Here is a 19,193-nt window from a genome sequence, read left to right as displayed (position 1 = left end):
AACTGAGAGATGAGACCCTTGAAAAACAAGCAGGTGTTTGAACTGATGAAAGGTCAACCGACTGTGGTGGACGTGGCACACTTGTGACACCTGTCAGTGGTCAACAGACCAATCACCAAGAACTGGACACTGGGGTCGACCTATCAAAGCCTGATCACGCAGGCTGCATGTGGAGAACGGGGTATAAGAGAAGGTGCCCCGAAGGAGATAAGCTAGCTAACTCGGGAGCGAAGTGGTCTGATCAACTACTTGTAGATCAGAACGAGGAGGACTGATCACCCCCTCAGATCTGATTCTCGGACCTTCCAAGCAACCAGCAACCCGATCCATGTGGATACGTGAGTATAGATTTCGTTAGAGTTGTGAAACACTAAATAAACTTGCTTGGTATGGACAAACTTGGTAGTTTCGTGTTGTTGATGCCTAGAGTAAACCTACAAACCAGGGGTAGGAACAGCCTACACCTCTCAAAGTAACATTGCCGCAGGTAGTACTTGTCAAGGAAAACCACAGAACTAGTCAAAAAAGTAGGATTTCATATCCTAACATTTTCATTATATGTTTTTACTGTGTTTACTGTATATCAATAACATATGGACTGAAGGAAGTAAATCACCGTCAAAATTAAAACGCTTCATCACAAAAATATACTAGTTCTGTATGTTTCTTACTTGCACTCTTCAGGGAATTGTTTTGCTTCATCTGTACAACGGTAGAATTTGCCCTGGAAAATGATAAGACATTTGAAATTAAGCTAGAAAAAATTTTAATTTTAGTCTAAACTGAAAGAAAAATGTAAATAAAGTATGATCAGGGATTTACCTTGAACAGCTGGACCCCAATACAAGCAAACATGAATTGTAGAAGAGTTGTAACAATCATGATATTACCAATAGTTCTAATAGCAACGAACACACATTGGACAACATGCTGTAAAATGAAAAAAGAAGTGTGAACAAAAATGTTACAGTCTTTAAATTGCCATAAGAAGTTAGATACATGGAAAATAGTCAAATTATACCTTGAGTCCCTTCGCCCTGTTGATTGCTCGAAGAGGCCTCAACACCCTTAAGACACGAAGGATCTTCACTACTGAAATAGCACTAGACCTGTGTGGAAACAAGCAACCATTCATTTTCACTCTTTTATGAAACAATTTTGGAGGTCCAGAAGATGAAATAAGATATTTATAAATGCAAGTTCTTTGTTTCTTTTTGCTAGCTTTTTTAGAAACCAATAATTATATTAGGTAAGAATTGCTTTGGTTGCCATGGGTAGTGACACTGTTACTGTATTCATGAAGATTTCTTTATATTTCTAGCAAATTGGTAAATGCACTATTTTGAATGCCCTACCAAACAAAGTAGAGCTTATGACTGCATGAAACATGTTGGGCATGTGGCAACCAGAACAGTTCTCCCCCCTTGATACATTCTCTATGCTATACGAAGATGAAACCTTGCCTAAAGAGTTGACAAATGTCATTGAAGCTAAAAATATATGGGATTAGGGCACGGCCACATCCCTCTCATTTGTTCTAGTGGTGGCTATGTTTTCCATATGAAGGTGTATTACATGCATTATGTATATATTTAATTAGCATCTTAATATGTCCATCTTAAAGAAACATTCCTTCATAAGCATGATCAAAGGCTATTTTTTTTATTCATTCATGGGATGTGGGCATCACTGGCTAGGCCAGCATTTATTGCCCATCCCTAATTGCCCTTGAGAAAATGGTGGTGAGCTGCCTCCTCGAACCGCTGCAGTCCATGTGATATAGGTACAAACACAGTGCTGTTAGGGATGGGGTTCCAGGATTTTAACCTAGTGACAGTGAAGGAATGGCAATATATACTTCCGAGTCAGGATGGTGAGTGAATGTTATGTAGTAGCAGCTCAGAATCAACCACAAATCAGCCAGATACAGAAAAAGCCACAATGATAATTATGTGAATTGGTTATTCATATATATTGGTAGTTGTATATTTTGTAGTGTAGGGGTGAGAATAGGGCAGAAGAGAAAGCCACAGTAGGCCAGGGAAAGAGGATATAGGTAGAGTGGAGTGGACAAGGTAAAGGGGGAGGAGGCCAGTTAGCCTCACGAAGGAGGTATGGCTTAAGGTGGCAGTCACAGTTAGCAACCAAGGAGGTTGTTGCAAGAACCTGGATTCTTTGCAGCAAGACAATTAATGATCGTGGAGTGCCTTCCATCGCCGTGGTAACACCGATAGAGGAAACAACCAGGGAGATCAGATGGCTCACGGCAGGGCAGCCTGCATTTGAGGGAAAGACAGTTGTAAAAGCTATGGGGAGTGGATAAAGTGATGGCTGCATCCAACGTTGACTTTACCAGACAGACTGCAGCTGATTCAAAACTGATTCAAGGCGGCGGCTCACCACCACCTTCTCAAGAGCAATTAGGATGGGCAGCAAATGCTGGCCTAGCCCACATCTTATGAACGAAAATAACAGAAGACAATGGGCAGAATCTTGTGGAGGCAACAGGAATCTTGGCTGTCAGCTAAACAGCAGGTGAGACCCTGCCTCGTGGCTTTTCAGTAAGGCCCAGGGATGGAAACCCCACCCACCAAGATATGCCTGCCAATCAGAGGTCAGCAGCTCTTCTGTACTCAGCTGCAGCACAGGTGAGGCAGTGGATGCTGCTAGAACTACACCCACCCGATGCCTCAGATGAAGGATGGATGCAGGCACAGGTGAGTGATGATGGCCTACCGAAAAGAGGCGAGGTGGGGTCTCACCTGCTGTTTCGCCGACAGCCAAGGTTCCCGTTGCCTCCACAAGATTCTGCCTATTGTCTTTTGTTATTATCGTTCATAGGATGTGGGCTTAGCCAGCATTTGTTGCTCATCCTAATTGCCCTTGAGAAGGTGGTGGTGAGCCCTCTTCTTGAATTGCTGCAATCTGTCTGGCAAAGGGAACGTTGGATGCATCCAGGGTGGGGAAGGGTCACAGATGATGGGGCGGTGAATCGGTAATAAGGACAGGTGGTGGCTCACAGCGGGCCCTTCCTTCCTGATGCTGGGTCCCTCAATTAAGCACCAATTGCCTTTGAATGAGGGACCCATCCTCGGGAGCCTGCAAGAAAATACGCAAGCATTTGCTTTCCAAATGGCGTGTCCCCCACCCACTAGTGGCAAGAGGATGAGGCCCTCAAGTGGGCATTAATTGTCTACTTAAGGGCCTCAATCGGCAACGCGGCAGGAAGGCTATCCATGGGCCTTCCCGCCACAGACTTAATTGGGGTGGAGGAGGAAAGATAGCGGGATCCCCACCCGCCACCCTCCTGCCTGATTAAATGCACCTCCCCACCCAACTCGCCATGGGGGAAGGCACAAAACTCCACCCAGTGTGTGACCTGTGGCACCTGCATGAGCCTGTAAAGCCACATGAAGGTCATGACCAAGGGGAGACACTGGGTGTTGGTTGAAGGAGCAGCAGTTTCATTTAAATCATTTCCCTCCAGCAGGTAGAGCAGCAGACGGGAAAGACGCAAATGCTCAGGCTATACTGGAAAGCTCACAGGATGCAATGCTATCTCAAGATACTCTTCCACTTTATTCCAACACATCTATGTCAATGGATTGGTTACATATGTAAGAACACATGACACAATCACTGTGGGCACTGCTTATATGTTAAGGAGGAGATAACCGAGGCAGTGACAGCCGTGGCCACTTCCCCATGGAGGACTGAGGAGTCGCCCAGTGATGCTCAGCTCCTTGCAGATGGTGAGCCTCGGATATCATTAGCAAAGCAACAGATGCTGCAGCAGCAAGAACGTGCAAAATCTGTTAGGGTTTCCAGAGGCAATGCAGTCCCATGTGCCAATGATGAAGGTATTCAGCCATGCCCTGAGTGACTCCATATATCTGGCATGTAAACACATGGCATCCCTCAAGAAACTGGTGACCCTCATGGAGCAACACATGGAGCATAGCATGGAGTGGATACAGGGGTATACACAGATCTCCACAGCATAGCCTCATTCATGAAGTCTGTGGAGCCAAGTGTGGGTGAGTGAGCCATCATTCATCTCCCCGTTGCCCCGAGTTGAACCACTCCAGGCAATCATGGGAAAGCATTTGGGGCTTCAATGGGCTAAGGAGGGGCAGGCTGAAGGCAATGAGAGCTCCTTTCAAGGTGCTTTGATAACTGAAGGCAGACCCTTGGCCACTTTGATGGTGATACCAATGCTGCATGCTGGTCTGATGACTGAGGCTGTCCCTGCACAGATACAGATGGCCCCAAATGTGCCGCACCCCAGTATGGCTCAGACAGCCAGAGCTCATATGCCACGGCTATCTAATGCACCAGAGCAGGAAAGGCAGCAGGCTGACACCAGATTAACTCCAGGCACATGGGAGCACCCCAGAGAAGTGACCATAAGCGAGCGTGTAAAGACATGGTCTAGTACTTGGAGGTTCATTGGGTGATAATTTGTTCGGTGCGAAAGAATTTGGTGTTTAATAAGAGTTAAAAGTCTTGACATTTATTGTACAATAACTCATGTTTTTATTTAAATGCTTTTTGACTTTTTGACAGGGGCCAGGCGTAGAATCAAATAGATGGCTGGTATGTAAAAGTGAGGATCTCATGAGCATCTGTGTATATAGCATCTGGCATATAGTGCTGATGGGTATACAGAGATGGTAACAGTCTCTCATGAAAGGTCAGCAAGCTTGCCTCTGGGAGAGAACTTTTTGGTTCAGTGTCACTTGTCCTCATGTGCAGCATCTGCTAATCAAAGAGTCGCAAAGCTCCATGCCACGCATGTCACTCTCCTGTGAGCTGGGCCCCATGCTGCTATTTTCATCAGCTAGCACCTACTGAGGCATCTTATGCTCATCCTCCTCCTCTGAGGATGTAGCTCGCTCAGTGTCTTCTTCTGGCTCCAATGCCACTAGTCTCTGGAGCGCCAGTTTGTGCAATGCGCAACAGAGACAATGATGTGGGATACTCTAGACCAGAAGTCTGCAACCTGTGGCTCGGGAGTCGCATGTGGCTCTTTATCATCTTATTTGCAGCTCCCAATCTTTTCCAGTTGGTTTGTGTTAACATGAAAAGATCCAAAAAAATAAGTCAAGGAAAATAAGAGCCATGTTTTTATTGTGGGGATAAAATGATAATCATTATGCTGCACTTTACAGGTTGAAATGATTATTTTAAGAAAAATATCATCGTGCTCTAAATAAACCTGTTGAAGTGGTAGAGCTACACCATGGTTATGGATAATGCCCTTGGTCCAAAGAACAGGTTTTACGGCTGTGATCATTATTGTTTCTAATATAGCTGAGATGATAAATCATTCTCAATGTGTTATTAGAAGCTATTTTTTATCACGAGAATCAATAGCCAAAAAAGTTGTCTTAATACCGGCCAAGGGGCTGGTAAAATTCTGCCCATTGGATTAAGAACTTAACTTAAAGTTTGTCCTAAAAGATGGTTTTACTGTCAAAATTATAGCTTAAAAAATAAACAAAAAATGATAATTCAGGGTTAGGTCTATTTTAATTTTGATTGTATTTCTATTGATATATAAATTCAATACATTATTATATATTACATTATATTATAATACTTTATTATATATGCAAATTATACCAGAGGCACTTGGGAATTTGCCAAGTACTTGGTTTAGAAATGCTGAAAATTCACCTTAGGGCTCCCCTTAGGTTTTATTTTAGGCTAAGGTTTTAAATACATACTTCAGTTAAAAATAGTCGCCAACTCCTGCCTGAGAGGTTACATATTTCAGGTTTCCTTCAGGGCCATCTCCTTCAGGCACCTAAACCTCATCTTCAAAAGGCCAAAGGCCAATGCTCGAAGGTGGCCCTTGTAGTCATTTAGCAGAGTTGCATATGTCCTCTGCCTGTTTGTTACGATTGCATAAAGGGTTTAAAAGCCACATCAGTTTCTTTTTCCCCCAGGATTCAGCCACAAAGGCCTGAACAGTTGAGGTAATTCGGAATGTCTAAGGCTGCAGAAGTCATGGCAGCTTCCCATAAACTTCACACACTCCTGCATGATCCACTTACAGCAGTCACAGAGAACTTGAATAATGAGGGAACGGAACCCATTCCTGTTCACAAAGGCGCCTGGTTACTCTGAAGGATCACTGATAGCCACATAAGCACAGTCAATAATGCTCCCCTGGACCTGAGGAAATCCGGCCTTGGCCCTGAAGCCAACTCTCAAGCTGACTGGTCTGATCGCTTGTGAGCTTAATATATTGGCCTGCCCAACAGTGGCAAAGGTGACCTCCTTTATGGAATGCCCACTGCTGGCTGGGAAATGCCACATTCATTGCTTGTGAACTTGATATATTGGCCTGCCCAACAGTGGCAACAGTGACCTCCTTTATGGAGTGACCAGCCGTTGATTGAGAAATACCACATAGATTTCCTGACGATCCATGGAATGGGCCGCAGGCAAAAAAGTTGAGTACCAACTTTACATTTAAGGCTATAGACATTGGGTATCCACCAATTCCCATAGACTCAACTCCTGCTCCAGCATATCTCACATCTCCGCCACCAGCTTCTTGAGAAATGGAGTCTTCATAGATATTGGTGCTCAGACATTTCAATGAAGCTGAGCCTCTGACGGTACACGTTTGGGCTGGATAAGAAGGCAGCCTCATATTATGCAAACATGAGGCTGCCTTCTTACCTCAATGCAACCTGCTTGCCCACATCCATTAGCTTCCTCAACCTGCTGAAGCTCTCCAGGCCACTGCATAACCACTCCATGTGGCTGCATCACCATCTCTGTGCTACTCTCCTCCTCACTGGAGGACTGAAAGTCTGAAAATATTGACCCCATAGCTTAATGAAGCTTCCACTGTAATGAGCCTCTCAGGAACTTTGTCCTACCTTAGTGGCTGCTGTGGACCTGGGAGACACCTTTCCACTAACAGGATTTCACTATGGCCCTACTCACTACAGTGTCTTCAAACTTGATAGCGTCACTTCTTGAGGACACAGCGTGCAGACAGCTTCAAAATTTGGCTGCCAGTGCCCTCCACAACTCAACTGTCACTGGGATCTCATCTCATTGGAGTAGGCAAGAGTGTTAGCCTCCTTGCATCCCATGCACCGTTGATAAAATCAGATAAGGTAGGAAAATACCTAGCAATTGGCTGCCAATCGACCTTAACTACCTGTCTGCCGTCAATGTGTCTGCCACTGATTCATCCCACCACCCACATCTGGTAAGATTGATTGGTAGTGGGAAAACATCGGGGAGCAGGCCTATGCCATATTACCAGCTCCTCTGTTTACATTCCTATTTCCACGGGGCTGGTAAAATTCTGCCCATTGGATTAAGAAAATAATGAGCAACATTATTTAAATAAGTTCTAGGCTTCAATCAATAAAATTAATTAAAGCTTGGCTTCACTAGGGGAAAATTAATTAAATAAAAATCAAGGCTATTCCAGAGAAAATTAATGAAAGATCAGAGTTTCACAGGAGAAAATTAAAAACTCAGGGCTTTGCTGGGGAAAGTCAAATAATTAAAAATTTGGACTAAACTCGGAAGAATTGAATAAATATCAGGGATTTGCTGTAGAAAATTAATTAATAAAAATCATAACTTCTCCAGGAAAAATTAATTGAATGACGATTCAGGATTTTCATTACAATGAGTGAAGAGCCATCAGTGAGGATGGGAATACTTGTGCAGCCTCCTCCTCTGGTTAGTTGTTTAATTGTGCACCACCATTTACGACTGGATGTGGCAGCACTATTTGAAGGGATCATCAACTACTTGCATGAGAATTTAGTGGAGGCAGATTCAATTGTGGATTTCAAAAGGGCATTGGATAAGCATTTGAAGAAAACAAATTGCAAGACTACGGGAAAAGGGCAGGGAGTGAGATGAGCTGAGTTGCTCTTGCCAAGGACCAGCAGGGACACGATGGCCGAATGGACCTTTTCTGTGTTGCAACCAATCTATGATTCTATCATCATTCACGATACTTCACAGAGCTTTGCGAAGTTTAATATAACACAGTATTTATTTAATTTTCAAGCCAGAAAGAAGTGCTTCCACAAATTTTCATCAATATCTGCATCACTCATTCCTTTATTGTACTTTATAAAGGGCATTGAATTTTTATATTTAACTAAGTCCACTTATTATCTATTCAAAGTTATAAGAAACTAGCCAATTTATAGAATGGCTGGCTTATGGTAACAAATGCTTTGTAAAAAGAAAAATAAGCCATTGTACTGTTGTGATATAATATAAAGTCAGAGTATTCTGAAATTGTTGATGCTAATTTAATAAAAACAGATACTTACTGAATTCCAAAAGAAATGAGTGACACACCCACAACCAGGATGTCCAACAAGTTGAAATAATTTCTACAGAAGGAACCTTTGTGTAAAAATGCTCCATACGTCATCATCTGAAGAAGTAAAGCACGGAAAGGTGTAAAATATAAATAAATAGTTTGAATATTTGCAATGTCTGCCCAGTATAATTTATTAACTCTCCCTACCATTGTAACAATTCATTTCTTTTAGAATGCAATGCAGAAAAAAGAATAGCACTGGCAACTGAAGATCAGAAATGTTGAAACTTTGATTTTCCTTGCTCCTCCACTGATGGACATGACTTCAGCTGTCTAGACCGTATGCTATGGAATTCCTTCCATAAACCTCTCAGCCTCTCTTTTCCTATAAGACACTCCTTAAACCTATATATTTGACCAAACACCCGCCTTAATGTCTCCTTATGTGGTCAGTGTCAAATATTATCTGAGAATGCTAAAGCAAAATGTCTTGGGACATTTTACTAGGCTATTGGGGCACTGTATATATGCAAGTTGTTGCTGTTGAATATACCAGTTGACATAATGTAAGGGCAAATTTTATTGGTTCATTCACTATAATGTTCATTTTTGGCAATTAGAAAGGTACCCTTAATGAGGAGAGTTTTAACTGCACAGGACAAGCAGGAGAGGGGTGGGTTAATAATTCAAAGATGGGAAACCCAACCCCAGCCAGCCTTTACTTCCAGTTTTAATTCGGACAGGCAACAAACCTTTACTCCAGATCTGGATCCCTATTTTGGATATTTCAATGAGGCTGCATGCCTCAGATTTTAGCTCTGTTTTAAAATTAATGGTTGTGGGCTAGGATTTCCAGGACGTGGGAAACACAAAGAACAGCCAGATACAACAGAGAAGTTCTTTCCAGCACAGCTTTTAGGCCTGAAGGAGCAGAAGTGCTTCCTCTGGCCTCCCCAATCAAACTGTTTCACAGTCCCTGCGATCAGGCACTGTGGCCTATTTATGGCCTTCCTCCTACCCTACAGTTTCTCCAGCCTGTGATTTATCCATAGCCCACCTTTCCTACCCCCAATCCTGTCCACAGTCTGTACTGCTCCCTCCCTGGTCTCTCCACACATACCTCCCCGGCAATCTATCCACATAGCCAATCTCTACCCCACCATGTTTCCACCTGAGCCACAATCTTTCCCTCTACTTCTTCTCTGCACTCCCCGGCTCTGGCCTGGTGCTGTAAGATTTCCCATCCTCAATCTGATTAGCTGCTGCCTGGAAAACGGAGTCCAAAATTTAAATCCTAATAGCAGCAACTCTGAGAAACTAATAACTCTGGGTTTTATGACTGTTACACCTCAATCCCTCTCCCACTCACTCCCGCTGGGGCCAATTAATCAGAACAGTTAAAATATAACTGCAAATTAAACATCACAAAAATCATTTGCAAAGTTTACTCTTCAAACAGCTGTGTAATTTGAGATTAAGTAACATTGACATCACTAATCTGATTCAAGCATTATATTCTGCAGTTATATACAAATGTATACATTTTTCTCCTATGACAAGAACACGTCAGACTTTACATTTATTTTCAGATACATTTAAAGTAACCATTTGTCAGTAACACTTTTCTTCTGTTAAATAGGAGGAGGCATGGATCATTTCCAAGCCAAGGTTTGTGAAATTTTCTCAAACCTGCAATGAGCCTTTGGCTTTATTAGTACAGATGTGGAGACTTCATGAAGGAAAATGGTTAAATGCCTTAGTTGCATTTGCAATAAACTTTGCAGTGTTAATCATAAAAATAGAAGATGCTAGAAATACTCAGGAGGTCTGGCAGCATCTGTGGTGAGAGAAATAGATTTAACATTTTAGGTATGACAGGTCACCGCTCCAGCATTTTCAATTTTTGTTTCAGATTTCCAGCATCTGTGGTACCATCCTCTTGCAGTGTTAGTTGTTTTGTTGTAAATTGTTGACATAAAAAAGTACTGAAAGCAGAATATCAACATTTTAGCACTGTAATCTTTGTAGCCTGGCCATGCTGGAGAAAGTCACCATACTGAAGTAAAACCATCATGCTCACACAAGAAAAGTTAAAAATGCTTATTATGGAGAAATAACAGAAAAAAGAGTGTCACTCTGTTTCCCTACATACTTAAAGGGGGAAGTGGCATTGCGAAAATTTGGGAAACATAACCACTTTGTTAAGCATTCATTAATTTTGTTTAAAAATGTTCAATATCATCAGTCTTGAAAGACTTTATTAAATCTGCAGTTGACAGCATTGTGCACACATTTGGGTAAGAAATTTGGAACAAACTATTAAAACATTAAAGGGCAATGAGGAGGTTGGTCTTCAAGTTTACCCAGTGAGTAGATGAATGAAATACAGGATCAGGTTTGATCCCTTTTCGTTCGTGAACCCAGGAATATTATTTAGTAGATGGAATTTGTGTCAACAGTACAATTGATTTTCAGAAGTATTTTTCTTCAATTTTATATGAATTTTATGTTATAAACATTTGGTTTAATAAATGTTTTTTTGCCTACCTACGTGTAACCAAGTACATTAGGTATTTCAGTGAAATCTTAGTATCATGTCTGACTACTCTAACTGAATTTTTTGATGAAGTAAAACAAAATGTTGATGGAGGGACAGCAATGACTGTTGTCTATATGGATTTAAAGAAAGTCTTTGACCAAGTACCAGAGAAAAGGCTTACTAACAAAACTGAGGCTCATGGAATAGGAGGCTCACTGTTAGATATGAAAACGAGGCTTGGTAAATGGTTGTTTAGACTGGAGGATGGTAGACAGTGGTGTTCCCAAAGGGTCAGTGCTAGGACCACTTGCATTTTGTGATATATATAAATAGCTTAGATATTGAAATAAAGAGCAATGTTTCATTATTTGCCAATAATACCAAACTTGGAGGAGTGAGGATGATACCAATTGATTTCAACAAGACACAGATAGGTTAGCAGAATAGGCAGATAAGCAACAGATGGAATTTACACAGAGAAGTGTGAGGAAATCCCTTTTCCTGCCTTTTAGAAGAAAGGATGGGGAGAAACAATATAGACTAAATGGAACAGTTTTAAATGGAACAGATGGACTTGAGGGTTCAAGTGCATAGGTCTTTAAAGGTGGTAGGAGATATTGAGGGAGTAATATAAAAGCTTATATGATATTGGTATTCATAAATAGAGCGCATCATAAATTGAGTACAAAAGCAGGGCAGTTATGCTGAACATTTAATGTTCAGGAAAACCCAAAGGGGTTTCTTAAATATATAAAGAGCAAGAGAATAACTAGGGAATGAGTAGAGCCAATTAGGGACCATAGAGGTAATCTGTGTGTAGACCCAGAAGATGTGGGTACGGTCCTCAATGAATACTTTGCGTTGGTCTTCACAATGGAGAAGGATGTCGCAGGTATAGATGTCAGGGTGGAGGACTGTGATATATTAGAGGAAATTAACATAGAGATAGAGGAAGTACTAGCGGTTTTAGCAGCCTTAAAAGTGGATAAATCTGCAGGCCCAGATGAGATGTATCCCAGGCTGCTGAGGGAGGCAAGGGAAAAGATGTCAGGGGCCCTGGCAGTAATTTTCAATCCTCTCTGGCCACAGGTGAGGTGCCAGAGGGCTGGAGGACTGCTAACACTGTTCCATTATTAAAAAGTGGAGGAAGGGATAGAGCAGGAAATTACAGGCCAGTCAGTCTAACCTCGGTGGTGGGGTAGTTACTAGAAGGAATTCTGAGGGACAGAATATATCTGCACTTGGAGAAACATGGATTAATCAGGGGTAGTCAGCATGGATTTGTTAAGGGAAGGTAAAGTTTGACAAATTTGATCGAACTTTTTGTGGAGGTAACCAGAAGTGTTGATGAGGGTAATGCATTTGAAGTGGTTTTCATGGACTTTAGCAAGGCTTTTGATAAGGTGCCTCATGGCAGGCTGGTCTAGAAAGTAAGAGCCCATTGGATCCAAGGCAACGTGGCACGTTGGATCCAAAATTGGCTGACAGGCAGGAAGCAAAGGGTGATGGTAGAGGGATGTTTCTATGACTGGAAGTCTGTTTCCAGTGGAGTTCCACAGGGCTCTGTGCTGGGGCCTTGCTGTTTGTGGTGTACATAAGTGATTTGGACTTAAATGTAGAGGGTGTGATCAAGAAGTTCACGGATGACACAAAAATTGGTACGGTGATAAATAGTAAGGAGGATAGCTGTAAACTGCAGGATAATATCAATAGACTAGTCAGAGCAGAGACAAATGGAATTCAACCTGGAGAAGTGTGAGGTAATGCACTTGGGGAGGGCTAACAAGGCAAGGGATTACACTATGAATGGTAGGCCCCTGGAAAGTACTGCAGATCAGAGGGACCTTGGTGTGCATATACAGAGATCCCTGAAGATAGCAGGGCAGGTAGATAAAGTGGTTAAGAAGGCATATGGGCTACATGTCTTTATTAGGCAAGGCATAGAATACAAGAGCAGGGAGGTTATGCTGGAACTGTATAAAACACTGGTTAGGCCACAACTGGATTACTGTGTGCAGATCTGGTCACATTATAGGAAGGACGTGATTGCACTGGAGAGGGTGCAGAGGAGATTTACCAGGATGCTGCCCGGGCTGAAGGGTCGGAGCTATGAGGAAAGATTGGATAGGCTGGGGTTGTTTTCCTTGGAGCAATGAAAGTTGAGAGGAGACCTGATAGAGGTGTATAAGATTATGAGGGGCATAGGAAGGCACTTTTTCCATTAGTAATTAGGGGTCAATAACCAGGAGGCATAGATTTAAGGTAAGAGGTAGAAGGCAAAGAGGGGAGTTGAGTAGAAATGTTTTCACCCAGAGGGTGGTGGGAGTCTAGGTCTTAATGTCTGAAAGGATGGCTGAGTCAGAAACTCTCATAACATTTAAGAAGTATTTAGATATTCACATGGGATTAGTGTAGTCAGATCTTGATTGACCGACGTGGACACGATGAGCCGAATGGCCTCTTTCTGTGCAGTAAATGTCTATGAGTCTATTTATAAAGCTTTGGTTAGGTCACAACTAGAGTATTGTGTCCAATTCTGGTTGCCACACTTTAGGAAAGGTGTGCGGGTTCTTGAGAGGGTGCAGAGAAGATTTACCTGAATGATTCCAGGAATGAAGGTTCTTAGCTACAAGGTCGGGTTGGAGAAGCTGGGGTTGTTCTTCTTGGAGTAAAAGAGATTGAGGGGAAATTTGATAGAGGTGCACAACATTATGACAGGTTTAGATAAGGTAAATAAAGAAAAGCTGTTCCCATTTGCTAATTGTACAAGGACTATGGGGCACAGATTTAAGGTTTTGGGCAAGAGTTGCAGGGGGATGTGAGGAAGAACTTCTTTACACAGTGAGTGGTAATAACTTGGAACTTGTTGCCTGCAAGGGTGGTGGAAACAGAGATGATGAATGATTTTTTTTAAAAAGTGGATGTGCATTTGAGCACAATAAACTTACTGAGCTACTGGGATAGATCTAGGGAATGGGGCTGATTGGACTGGATTGCTCCAGAGAGCATGCCAAATTACCTCCTTCTGTGCTGTAATGACTACTTAATGGAAACTGATAGAGAGGTATATAGATACCTTTACCATGCATCTGTGAGTTGGTGTTAGTTGCATACAGCATCCCCCATTTAATCGCACAACAGTTAATCACTTAATCATCTGAACAGTATAAAAGACTGCAGCTCCAATTTTTCTCCGTTTTTTAAATATTAGTTGAAAATTTGGATGCATACAACTCTTCCTGTATGAAGTTTGGGTTGTCAGGATGACCTCTGCAAGTTTATTTGCATATTTTACATGAGTTTAGTGTTACTACCTGATCAATAAAATGGAAATTATCCAGAAACATTGCAGATCTTGCATGAATATGAATTGGTTTTCTTATGGCAACACAGGATCTGAGGTATAATTTCAGTTAATATCAAATTATATCCAGATAGTTACCAGAAACAGTGTGAGATCAGCTAAGAAGAAAGCATGATCTCAGCTTCAAATAGCATAGATGCTCCCAGTGAAAAGTTAATTTTTAAAATTTTAAGTTCAAATGTGCCCATATTGTATACTTGACCACCTATCAGTTTCTACTGTTCAAAAAGAGTTGACAGCTCTTAAATTGCCAAATTAAATGTCAAAAGTCATTAGCATTAGTAATTGAAGCCCTCTACACGCATTCAAACACATAGGCCAAGATTCTTCTTATGGCGGGCAGGCTGGACACGAGCGGACGCAGGTGGGTATGGAACCGATCGCCACCCGCGATCGGCTCCACAGCACCATTTTACGTGGGTGGGCCAATTAAGGCCTGCCCAGTGTAAATCGCGGCTTCCAAGATCAGCGGGTAGGGGTGGGCAGCGGCAGGAGGCCAATGACTGCCGGGTCCAATGGCGACCTGGCGGCCTAGTTAAAAACAGCGCAGGCAGCCGTCCTAAGGCTGCCACTGATGCCGTTCAGGAGTATAATGGATAACGTCCTCGGAAAGCATGCCAGGCGGGAGGGCAGGTCAGCGGGGCAGTGAGCCCCGAGGTTCTCGGATGAGTGCCCCGCTGCCTTCCTCGAGGAGGAGGCAACACGCTGCGAGATCCTGGTGCCAAGGGACAGGAGGAGGAGGCCACCCCACCTAACCTGGGAGGAGGTGGCAGAATGGGTCAGCTCCCACGATATGGTGAGACGCACCTGGGTGCAGTGCCGTAAGCGGTTTAATGACCTCCTAGCGTTCATGAAGGGTGAGTACCGTGTTGGCACAGATCACTTAGCACAGCAGTTAGGGTCCCCCCCACCCAACTCAGAAGTTTGTTTTTGTATTCATTCATTCACGGGATGTGGTCTTTGTTGAGTGGGCTAGCATTTATTGTCCATCCCTAGTTGCCTGTGAGAATGTGGTGGTGAGCTGCCTTCTGGATCCACTGCATGTGGTGCAGGAACACCCACAATGCTGTTTGAGGGTAAATTCCAGGATTTTGACCTAGCGACAGTGGAGGAGTGGCGAAACATTTCCAAGTCAGGTTGCTGAGTGACTTCAAGGGGAGCTTCCAGGTGGTGTGTTCCGATCTGTCTGCTGCCCTTGTCCTTCTAGGCGGTAGCGGTCGTGGGTTTGGAATGTCTTAGAGGGTGAGTGGCAAATGCGATGGAGGCAGCATCTGGGCAAGGGGGTCAGCCCTGGCTGCTTAGAATGAGTGTATGGTGGCTCCAAGGTCACAAATCGGACGAGCCCTGCAAGGTTTTCCTCAAGTGGGGGTGGCAAGGCGTCAGCTCAGTACACAGCGGTGAGGCAGTCCCTGAGGCAGCAGATGCTGGAAGTCCAGCAGTGTGTGCGGGAGAGAAACATGAGGGAATGCGTGCCATGGTCTCCATGATGGAGGAGTCCATGCGGAGCATGAGCAATGTAATGACCCTCATGGCCGAGCGCACTGCCTCCTCCTTGGAGAAAGTGGAGAATCTCATGGAGAGGCTCCTCCAGGAGAACAATCAGGCCTTCCTGTTTTTTAAAATATATTTTTATTTTCCCACCTATTTTTAAATCTATCATTTTATCTCCACCTTTTAGCCCATTTCGATCCCTTCCCCCCACCCCACCCCCATTAGGGCTATCTGCCACTTGTTTGTCCTGCTTTCTACCCTTAATGTCACCATTAGCATATTCCTTAGATAATATCACCACCATCAACACCCCTTTGTCCTTTTGTCTACGACATCTTTGGCAATCTCTCCTTTGCCTCCACCTATCACTGGCCCTCTAGCCAGATCTACTTGTCCCACCCCTCTTTACCAGCTTATATTTCATCACATTTCTATATTTCTTTAGTTCTGAAGAAGTCATACGGACTCAAAACGTTAACTGTGTTCCTCTCCGCAGATGCTGTCAGACATGCTGAGTTTTTCCAGCTATTTTTGTTTTTGTTTCAGGCCTTCCCGGGGACCTGCAAACCCTCACAGTGGCAATGACCTCAGGCGGTCTGTGTCAGTGTGGGAGATGGATTGGGCACTCAGTATCCCAGCTAGGTGCCCATCCATCAATGGTGAGCAGGGAGGTCCAAAGCGACCTCACTTTGGTGCACGAACTGCCTGTCGTATCTGCGGGCTCCTTGCAGGGCGCTACAGATGATGGCAACAGCTCCTCTGCCCCTCTGCCAGTGACCATAGCATCTGACGAGGCTGCAGCGACTGGGAGATGCCAGCCGTGCCACTGGCCGCTCTCTCTCAGTCGGGGCCAGCACAGGCTCCATGAGCCAGAGAACGCCCGCCAAGGCCATCAAGGCCAACAGGACAGCAAAGTGAGCAGGCTGTCTCCAATGCCGGTGCCAGCGAGGGGAGCACCTACACATAGCACCCGCAAGCTTAAGTGTAAATCACCTTAGGCACAACACGGGCTTATCATTCGTGGTTTTCTTTTGCCCCAATTTTAAGTTACTTTTAAGTAGGTGTGCTGTTCAACACCTTTTAATGTTCTTTGATTTCTGTATGCCAAGTTGCCAATCATTAAATGTTTTGGTTCTCAACAAACCTCTGGGTGCTTCATTAGTTCTGCAGGTGAAGGGGAACTAATGATGTTATGAGTGACTTGTTTGTCATTGAGCTTTATTGAAATGGCACATAGTTAATGTTGCTAACCAGGTAAATGTTGCTCTCAGGTATCGATTATGGAGCCTGCAGCCCTGGCATGTGTTGGTGACTCATCTTTGGTAGGCTCGCTGAAGGAGCGTTGGATCAAAGCCTCCCAGGTGTCCCTGCCTCCCTGGAGGGTGCCCAGGTCAGCATCTATCCCCTCAGCATTCTCCTGAGCGTGCTTGTCCTCGGACTCACTACTGGACTCATCGTCTGCAGCCAAAGCATCTGCGTCTACATCTTCTTCCTCCACTGCGTCCCCCCTTTCCAGCGCCAGGTTGTGGAGAGCGCAGCCTGCAACCACTATCAGTGACACACAATGTGGGGGGTATTGGAGTGTGCCCCCTGAACAGTCAAGGCATCGGAAGTGCATCTTGAGAAGACCGATGGTTCTCTCTACCACGGCCCTTGTGGAGGCATGGCTCCTAATGAATCGCTGCTCGGCCTCTGTTCTTGGATGTCAGAGAGGCGTCATGAGCCACCCTTTGAGGGGATAGCTCTTGTCACCCAGCAGTCATCCATCCAGCCGGGCTGGAACTCTGAAGAGCCTCGGCACCTGGGAGTGTCTCAGGATGTATGCGTCATGGGAGCTGCCTGGGTACCTTGCACAGACTTGCAGAATCTGTATCCTATGGTCACACATTATCTGCACCTTCATGGAGCGGAAGCCCTTCCTGTTGACTAAAGCTCCCGGCTCACCCACTGGCGCCTTGATGGCCATATGCGTGCAATCGATTGCACCCTGGACCCGGGGGAACCCAGCAATTGCGGCAAAGCCTCTGGCATGCTCTGCTTGGCTGGCCTCATCCGAGTGGTAGTGAATGAAAGTCAATGCAAGCCTGAACAGAGCGTCTGCCACCAACTTGATACAGCTGTGGACAGCTGATTGGGAGACTCCACAAAGATCACTCACCAACTCCTAGAAAGAACCGGAGGCACAGAAGTTGAGGGCAACCGTGACCTTCAGCGCCACTGGCATGGGGTGCCCACCCAAACAGTTGGAGCTGATCTCAGGGCTGATCGTCTGACAGATGGAGGTCACTGTTTCCCTCGAGTGACGTAGCCTCCTTCAGCACTGCACCTCAGACATATTGAGGTAGCTGCATCGCTGTATGTAAACCCTGGCAGCAGGATAGTGTTGTCTTCTGCAGCCCCTTCCGCCTTGGACTTTCTGTTGGCCCTGCGCCCCTTGTGCCGGCGCCTATCCTCCCACAGGTGGCTCCCCGGGAGGCTGAATATGGGCTCCTGGCCTCCTCTCCCTTCTGGCCCTCCCTTCTCATAGGAGGTGCCCCCAACGGAAAGCACAATCCACATTCCCAGGGTAAGAGAAGGCTGTGTGATACCTGGAAGGCCCCAAGTGTTTTGATTCCTCCAGAGTCCTGAACTGAAGCCTGTTCTTTCTGTCAAAGCAACTCTGAAGCGAAATGAAGTTGTCTTGTTCACACAAGCAAGTAGCAATAAGTAATAAATTAAAGTTATATTTACTCGCATTAGCGAGCCCACTCACCCCTCTTATCCTGCCTGTGGATGAGGTTTTTAAAAATGTGGCCTATCCACCTGCTCGTTGCACCCAGGCGACGCACAGAAAATCACACGGACTGCGAAAAATCGTCTTCAACTGTTGTCTCAAGGGCCTTAACTGGCCCAGCAATTAAGAACTCATAGCAGGCCCGCCTTCCGAAATATTGTGATGGCGCGCGGTGACGTCGGAATGCACGCCCGACGTCATCACGTGTCATTTTACACGTCGGCCTATCGGGCCCGCCCCCGCACGCGAACTAGAAAATTCTGCCCATACAAACAGAGCTCTGAGCCTGCTGTAGAGATAGCATGACTGCAAGAAAGGGAGTATAACTCAGGGCTGTGCTTTCTCTACGCTCTCAAAGTAGTGACTTGCATTAAACTGGTACATGCAGCAAATACTGATATAATGGGCAGCACCATGGCAGTAAATGGAATTAATACAAGAATAAATTCTATTAAGAATCAGAATCACAGAATCACAGTGCAGAAGAGGTCCTTCGGCCCATCGAGTCTGCACCGACACATGAGAAACACCTGACCTACCCAGCTAATCCCATTTACCAGCACTTGGCCCACAGCCTTAAATCTTATGATGTGCCAAGTGCTCATCCAGGTACTTTTTAAAGGATGTAAGGCAACCCACCTCCACTACCCTCCCAGGCAGTGCATTCCAGACCGTCACCACCCTCTGGGTAAAAAAGTTTTTCCTT

At 44.6% G+C, this 19,193-nt stretch overlaps 1 protein-coding gene across 1 annotated transcript in view; it reads right to left on the bottom strand.

Moving 5' to 3' along the window:
- The window catches only part of cacna1db (calcium channel, voltage-dependent, L type, alpha 1D subunit, b), a 681,678-nt gene that overhangs the window by 287,791 nt on the left and 374,694 nt on the right, over positions 1–19,193 (bottom strand). Inside the window, exons 22-25 of the mRNA XM_078543507.1 lie at positions 8,328–8,434; positions 1,022–1,109; positions 823–930; positions 672–724 (exon numbers count right to left, since the gene is read on the bottom strand). Of these exons, the coding sequence (XP_078399633.1) occupies positions 672–724; positions 823–930; positions 1,022–1,109; positions 8,328–8,434 (356 nt within the window). The remainder of the gene's footprint in view (positions 1–671; positions 725–822; positions 931–1,021; positions 1,110–8,327; positions 8,435–19,193) is intronic.

This window comes from Cetorhinus maximus, chromosome 6, assembly GCF_964194155.1.
Source record: "Cetorhinus maximus chromosome 6, sCetMax3.hap1.1, whole genome shotgun sequence".
Classification (NCBI taxonomy): Eukaryota; Metazoa; Chordata; class Chondrichthyes; order Lamniformes; family Cetorhinidae; genus Cetorhinus; species Cetorhinus maximus.
The sequence above is the reverse complement of the archived record's forward strand: the minus strand, read 5'-3'. Positions and strand labels throughout refer to the sequence as shown.